Source organism: Macadamia integrifolia, chromosome 5 (assembly GCF_013358625.1).
Source record: "Macadamia integrifolia cultivar HAES 741 chromosome 5, SCU_Mint_v3, whole genome shotgun sequence".
In the NCBI taxonomy this organism is placed as follows: domain Eukaryota; kingdom Viridiplantae; phylum Streptophyta; class Magnoliopsida; order Proteales; family Proteaceae; genus Macadamia; species Macadamia integrifolia.
Genome location: NC_056561.1, coordinates 19727749 through 19735978, shown reverse-complemented (window position 1 = coordinate 19735978; position 8230 = coordinate 19727749). Strand labels below are relative to the sequence as shown.

General features: G+C 36.9%; 1 protein-coding gene across 1 annotated transcript; it reads right to left on the bottom strand.

Moving 5' to 3' along the window:
* Positions 1-5400: 5400 nt before the first annotated feature.
* On the bottom strand, positions 5401-7580 carry LOC122078488 (cytochrome P450 78A5-like). The gene is made up of 2 exons (XM_042644491.1): positions 6536-7580; positions 5401-6367 (listed from the first exon to the last, which is right to left on the bottom strand). Exons 1-2 carry the CDS (start codon positions 7490-7492, stop codon positions 5765-5767), a joined length of 1560 nt encoding a protein of 519 aa, XP_042500425.1. The 5' UTR covers positions 7493-7580; the 3' UTR covers positions 5401-5764.
* Positions 7581-8230: the final 650 nt, after the last annotated feature.

The window sequence follows — 8230 nt, the reverse complement described above, 5'->3', positions numbered from 1 at the left end:
AGGACGTCGACGGGGCAACCCTAGAAACCAACACACATGACTGTTAGAAGACTGGCTGGTAATTGTATCCTCCTTTGGTTGCATTGGATTACGGAACCAATGTTTAAAAAATTGAAAAAATCAGTCATTCAAAACCATTGATGAAGGATTCCTCAAAAAATTAAGGATTAGTAAACCTTTTTAGAAATCTAATGGATTTGGTCTTATGCACGCGAGAACGTATCAAAAAAGAAAAAGAACTCATCTTCTTCTTGTTATCACTTAGGAGCGTGTGAGATGAAAGTCTCATGATATTTTGAATGAGAGAAAGAAGTGAGAATCCTCTTTTTGTCTTTGACTCTTTCCACTCCAGTCGTCGTTTTTTTTTTTCTGTTACTTCGAAGTAGCTGCTTCAACTTCAGCCACTCAAATTTTCGGTATTCCATTTTATTTCCCATCAAACGAATGGCATCTTCTTCTGGAAATCCTAGCATTTTAGGTTGTTCAAGGTTGGGTTGAATGGATTGGTAAATGGTCAACCCTAAACCACTTCTGTTATAAACCAAGCCAGGATAGATTGAACTTAATTAGTAAACACAAAGCTTTTTAAAAACTTAAGTGTGTAGATTCTAAATTATTAATTGGCATATTATTAGTGCACCTTGACACTACAATAAGGGAGCATGATGGGAATGTACCATACTGATGATCATAACTAAACATATATAGGTCCAACCCTATCTTCACAATGTTGACCCCTTATTGACCCCCTATACAAGAATGGAAGCTTATTAAAAGGGCAAAAGCTAGAGATGTTGGAGCATAAGATGATGAAATACAAATACTGATGGTGGTCAAAGGAATATTTACATTTTTCTCACCATGTTGCCTAGAGAAAGCCTACATCCTCCACATTCTCTAGCTTAATTTGCAACTTTTATAGTTAATGGTCAAGGAATATATATACATAAATAATAGAGATGCCCTCTATCTTTCCTTGCGAGATGCTCCAAGTTCGTGTCAATGAAATAGATATATATACACACATGGGATTCACTCTTTTATGTGGAATTAATTAATAATTCATTATCTGATGACTGTTATTCCCTTTAAATTATAGATTAACAATTCATTGTCTTTTTTTTTCAATTTTTTTCATGTGAAATACTTCTTAAGTACGTCGGATCCACCGCATCATAGATACGACTGCACTCTTGTATTGTGAAAATTTTAATTACAATTAGATATGTAATCATGATCTGATTCTATCACATGGAAGAATAATGTGGCAAATGAATTTGAACCTTAGATATTAAGGGAATTGACTAGCTTGGCCATGAGTCACACTTCGATCTCACTCACAATGAAAGATTCATCTACGAATCTATCATCATAATTACCTACTCTCCTTTATATGCTGTTGTAAAAAATTCCCTTCACCTCATCGTAGCATAATGACAGCCATCGGTGAAGTGATATCAAATCTTGGTTCTAATGTTTATGTTATTCTTAAGAACTACCATTGTTTTGCACATCTTTAGTACATATGTGATATAGTTAATAACATTTTATTCTCATTAAATAAAAGAAGTATGTTACATTGAACGGGCAAAAAAGTAAAATTATAATTTCCTTTTTATCAATTTTGACTTATAGTAAATTTTTCAATTTTTAAAATAATGATGCATTAGTAGCCAATAAATGAATATAAATAAAATAAGAATCAGAATCAGTTCAAGGAGAAAACAATGCACCTTGCATTTAATTGGGGGAGGGGCAAAAACACACCACAGCATAGATTGTACATTCAAATCCCATATGCATTCAAAACCCATATGAGGGAAATATAAAGGAGAAAAGCTTTTTAAGGGGCAGAGTGACCCCACCAAGATATAGTTTATCAAGGATTCCACAAAAAAGGTTATACCCATATCATGGTTGGGGTTATTGGGTTCTTATTCTAGAATCATTTGGTGGTTGTAATGTAAAGTGCAAATCAAAAGAGAAAAGTTCTTATTAGGTTAATGACCACAAACTGAAAACTGATTAATCTTATTTTGTTTAGTGAATAAACAGCTTTGTTTCATTCAAAAGGCTATGTAGGGGGATAAAGGAGCACAAAGGCATGCAAGCATAAAGTAAAAATGATATAATAGTATCATAACCAATGGCTGAGGCATGTGGTGTGAACATGTGCATAATACAAGAGCTTTATAGGGCTTCTTTTTCTCAACTTTCACACTAAGTGCTCATGCACCCCTCAGTTAACCAAATTATGGCACCACATTGGAGACCTCATGAAGAATCAAAACCAATTAAAGTACTAAGAAACTTTTGGATCTCATAAAACATTTCATTACATGGTATTTTGTTAATCCTATGAATTTTGATTAGTTGTTTAAGTGAAATGTTATGTGTTTTCTATATTTACCCTATAATTACTCAAACTTTTCTATTCTAAACTTATTTTCTAATTCCTCGAGAAGAGTAAATTTTGACGGTCTCTCTTTCTCCATGGTATCTTCAAATTTCTAAATTACCCAGCCAAACCACCATGAACTACAGTGAAATTCCTCATTCCTCTGTTGCCTTTAGCTGGTTACCATCAGTATTGTTTCTCTCCCGCTTTATTTGTTTCTCTTCCCTGCATCACTCTCCCTCTCTTTTCCTCTCCTCTCAAAGGTATTTTGTTTGGTCACAAAAGTTTTAGGTTTTTTTTTGGATTCTCAACCAACACTCCTGCTACGTTAGTTAGGGTTTTTGGCACTTTTATCTACTATCTTACACGTTTCTTCTTTCTCTGTCTCTATTTTTCCTTTTTCTTTTCCCCTTGTCCTTACATCATTCTTCGATTCATCCAATTTGATCGTTTGAATTATTACTTATATGATACATACAAGGCTGCCGGTGGAAAAAAAATATGACATAATAATATAGAACAGAGATAATGGAATGAGATATGAAAGAGATAAAGATAATTTTTTACGGATAATTGGCTTTATAGATGAAGCTATGACGTCTCGACCTTATGGAGGAAGTTGTGCCTCCTTTTCAAATAGAGAAAATATATGAATTTTCATAGAAATTCTCCTTCATTCTCTTCCAGTAAATAAGATGTTATAATAACCCCTACATTTCCACATAACTTACACATAAGAAGTTACAATTAATAATGGATAATAACTCCTAATCATGTACATCACTACACTAATAACTCCTACATAAACCCATAATAATTGATAACTCCTAAACAACAAGATGCATAACCCCCATCTCCCAACGGAACTATGCCCTCCCAATGCCATGCATGCACGTAACATGCTAACTCTTTCGTTCTTGTAGATCAAAGTTCATACTTTATTTGATTTCATGTTGTTTACATTTTGTCTAGCTAGATTTCGTTTATTCGTGTATTCTTCCCTCCCCTCCCCTCCCCCCCCCCTACTCCCAAATTGCCAGTTAGCTATCGCAGCCTTAAACGGACTCAGCTCATCTATTGACTGGGCAGCATAAGCTCTTGCTTTGGAAATATTGGCACTTTCCTCCAGTTTTATCTCAATACAATTTTGTTACTTAAGAAAATCGCAAAAGTCCCATGCTGACTACCTAGCTTCAGGACCTCTCGGGCTTAAGTTATCACGTGTTTGATAGATTCTTCTGTTATCTCGACCAAGAAGTTTTCTTCAGCTTTCTTTGATCAATAAATTTTTTTTGTACAAAAAAAAAAAAATCAATATGGGAAGGCAAAAAAAATAAGATGTATCATCTGAATTCAATGCACAACTTTTTGCATCGGCTTGGCATGCAGATTGTCACATGGTGGATGAGATGATAAAAACCTAAACAATGTCGAAGCCTTCACCTAACCTTCACTTTTACTTGCTTGGGCATGCATAGCCTTCATATCATGAGGAATACAAAACCATATTTTCTTTCACATCTACTTATACTTGGACAGACATAGCCATTATATCACGAGGAAGACAACCAAATATGGAAATTGGTTCAGAGCATGCAATATCTCATTAAAACAGAAGCAAAAACTTCAAGTTGATATTAAAGTTGGGCATAAGATGAATGCCATGATCAGCTAAAAGAAGCACCCACCAGTTAACTAACTTAAGAAAGCCACATGCAAAGCTTTTACTCTTTGATTTTATTTAGGGAAGGTGAGCACCAGTAGTCTTTTTTTATGTTGGACAAGTTACAGTAGTACAATGCATGATCAGCATAAGTGTCTAAACTGGTTCATGAAACATTCATGTCCACTTCCAAGTTTTTATATAAAAGAGCAAAACATATGAATCAGAACAAGTTGAAACATTCATCTCCTTTTTTCCAGTTTGAGTATAAAGTGAAGCTTACAGAAGATGTACTTTTGCATTTTGAATACATTTCCATCAGATTACATTCTTTTGATAATTTTAGAGCAGAACACGTTGAAACGTTCATCTCCATTTTCCAAGTTTACAATATTAAAGTAAAGCACTTTTTTTTTTTGGGGTAAAATTAAAATAATGTCCCTTGGGTTTTTTTTTTTTTTTAAACCAAAATGATATCCCCAAGAGAGTAACTCTTGAGCTCTTTATTGTGAAGATTTTATTTTACTTTTTGATAAAATTATTGTGAGGACTTGCTCCCTTATTTTGGACTAAAATTTGATTCCAATTTCCATGTCTATCCTTTTGCAATAACAACCTATTTGGAAACCCACTTATCTGCTCTCCATGATACAACCAGGAATAGTGAAGTGACAAGGAGTGACATTTATGCTCCCAAAATTGCCATTTCTCATATTAGAGTGGAATCCGATTGTTGCCGCAGGATCGTAACCCTAAAACAATGTAAAATAGAATGGAAAAAAAAAAAAGCAAGAACAAACACTACAATCAGATTAACAAGGCTTGATAAGATTGCATATATCTTCACTGAGATAAAAATCCTACTTTGCTATAAAAAGAAAATAGGATTATAACCTTCATCCTCACACCTCAATCAAACAGCTTGGTTACAGAAAAAAAAAAAAAAAATCAGTACAAATATATAACGAAATTCCAATACAAAAGGTACAAAATTACCTAAAAAACGACTACACCCATGACAATATAGGGCGAATAGAAGACAATATAACCCAACAAGCTCACCCTCTCAGGAGAAACCAAACATCCCACTTTGTTCATTATTTCTCGCCAAAAAAATAAAGATTCTCTTTAAAGTTTTGGGCGTAGGGTGTCTGAATTTTCACAGCCAGAAGATTTTTGGTTAGTAGCAGATCCTCCCTACCTTTTATTACCCATTTCATTTTTTTCTTTCTTGGCAACCCTAATCCATTCAAACGAGCCATATACGCATGTGGTCAGTAAACAGTACACAAAGGCACACAATCCATTAGAAATTTTTAAGGTTGTCAAAACACAAAAATTAAAGGCAGGACTATATCCTGCATTTGCCATCATATTAAAGAGAGAAATACACAAGAAAATAAAAAAAATAAAAAACAGACCATGTAAGCATTATATAAAATGAAACATCTACTGATCTACCCAACTTTTTCTTCTATGGTAAAATAGGCAAGAGAGACATTAGCCTAACCTGGGCCAAATCGCCACATCAGATCTGGACCAACCAACTCTTTTGAACCAAAAGCCACAAAACAAGAAAACCTAAACTAAAAGGGGTCTTTTCTTCACTAAACATAATCTCCAATCATAATCCAACAATTACAAGGAGAATAACCGTTTCCTTCCATCGCCTAAAAATGAAAAAACCCCAGAGCCCAAAAGCTTCATGGAATCCGCGGAACAGCACCACAGATTAATGGATTCTTCATCTCGAGTGAAAGCTTCAGGGACTCAGACAAGTCCACACCTCCAGGAGATGGAACCCATTTGAAATTGTGAAGCAACTGTGCCAACCAAAGCTGCACAGTAGCCAGCCCCATTGCCTTCCCAGGACAAACCCTTCGTCCTGATCCAAATGGAGCCAATCTGAGATCAGAACCCATAATGCGCACCTCCTCTTCAGTGAATCGGTTGGGGTTGAATTTATTGGGCTCTGACCATATAGCTTCATCATGGGTTATAGCCCACATGTTCACCATTGTAGTTGTTCCTGCAGGGATGAAGTAGTTACCAATGTGGACATCATGGACAGCCAGACGAGCCCATGAGAGAAGGGGACCAGGGGGATGCATTCTCAGGGTCTCCTTCACAATGGCTTGCAGGTAAGGGAGGTTCGGCAGATCAGAATCTAATACGGTACGAGTGGTGCCCACAACAGCATCTATTTCGGATTGGGCTTTGGCTTGGATTTCTGGGTGTAGCACCATTCTTGCAATAATCCACTCCAGAAGAATGGCTACCGTATCGGTTCCTCTGAATATCATCTCCTGCGAATAAAAAATTGCAGAGAGGGATTATTCAGTCACTGCTGTTAACGATAAAAATTTCATCCATTACTGCTAAAATGGGAAGACCATAAAGAGATTACCATAAAAAGATTAAAAACAAAATGAGACAAGAGAAAATAGATTAAAAGAAGGGAACAGATCACTAACCCAAAGAACAGCAATCATGTCCGAATGACTAAGCCTGTCCTCCTCCTCCAGGTCCAGAAGAACATCAACGAAATCACCAACGCTCTCATCACTCAGAAACCCGTTAACCCTTCTTCCCCTGTGCTCTTCAATTATCTTTCCCACAAAAACATTCACCTTCGAGACAAGATTTCGGCATCGTTTCCTCACACCCTGCAAGTCCAACCAACCAAGAACGGGAAAATGATCGCTCCAGTTAAAGATCCCAAGCAACTCATAGCCTTCGCTGACAAGTTTCTCAAGCTCAACCCCATCTCCACCGTTCTTGAAATCATAACACCGCCCGAACACACTCATCATCACGTTATTGAGCGATCCATAATGCAGAACCGACTTTATCTCCACCTCTCCCTTCAACATCATAGAATTCTTGATCTCCTCCACCATTTTTAAACCGATTTCACTCCGGGAAGTCCCGAAGCCAGCGATTCTCTTGGGACTGAACAAGTGAGTAGCAGAGATTCTCCTTAAGTTCCTCCAATACTCACCGAAGGGCGCAAAACCCATGGCTCGGTGAAAGAGCAACCCATAAGCAGATTCCTTAATGGGTCGATCTGAAAAGGCAGAACTGTTGAGAATCTCTTTAGCAGTTTCGGGGTGACTTGATACAATGAAACGAGTGAAACCCACGGAGAAGGCCATGAGCTGAAGGGCATTGAACCCTTGGGAGAGTTTAGCAAGAACCCGATGAGTCACAGGACCAGTGAAGGCGAATACCAACCCAAAGAGAGGAAGCCCAGATGGTCCAGGGATCGCCATTCGAGCTTTAGTTTTCGAGAAAGCCCAAGCAAACCCACCTGGTGCAAACCAGGACCCAAAGACCATGAAGAGAAGGCATGCAGAAACAACAACTTCTAAGCTAAGAACAGATGAATAAGCAGTTAGAGGGTGGAAGAAAAGCTGGCAAGCAGTAGACATATTTGAATCTTAATGGTTTCTAGAGAAGAAACGCAAGAAACCACCAAAAGAAAGAGACAGAGAAAGAAGAAGAAGAAGAAGAAGAGATGTGTTCTTCGAAATGGGCGAGAGCGGCTTAAATAGAAGGGAAATGGAGGGATTCAGTTAAAAAATTACGTCTATTACCCCCAAGATTGTAAAAGGCTCTTACCTTTCTTATGACCAAAAAAAGGATAAAACTGAAATATAAAATTAGCTCTATTTGGCTGCCGCTTGAGTTCCGAGTCGTCCAACTTCCAAGCCCAAAATGTTCTCGACTGAGTGAATTTACAATTTAACCCCCTTCGGGTCCATCATGACATCGGATACTCTCTCATATAGCCATATATGACCTCCAAAAATACCGCTTTGGGAAGTCTCAGTTAAAACATTCTTCTTGTGGGAGGTGGGAATATTAGAATAAGGAAAATAATTAAGATCAAATTAATTTCTTTCCCAAAGATGATGGATCTTGTGAACATGCAGTGGGGCCAACTTTGAACGGTCAAAATGAATTAGGCCCGTTACAATGAGGGTGTAAATTTATGGTTAGTTATTAAAAAGGAAGTTACATAAAATCATCAAATGGTCATGCATATTATGATAAGATGCATTGTATTTGAAAATAAAGAAATTCTATAATTTCATGACTGTGTGATGGGAGAAGATTGTGCATGTTATCCGGCTTCAATAAGTTAGCGGTATACATCAATCATAGGA

Bases quoted from the DNA above. Each gene is read 5' to 3' on its own strand.
- LOC122078488 (XM_042644491.1), bottom strand. From the start codon at position 7,492: ATGTCTACTGCTTGCCAGCTTTTCTTCCACCCTCTAACTGCTTATTCA. The intron at 6,368-6,535 runs GTTAGTGATCTG...TTTTATTCGCAG, and splicing joins ACATGATTGCTGTTCTTTGG to GAGATGATATTCAGAGGAAC.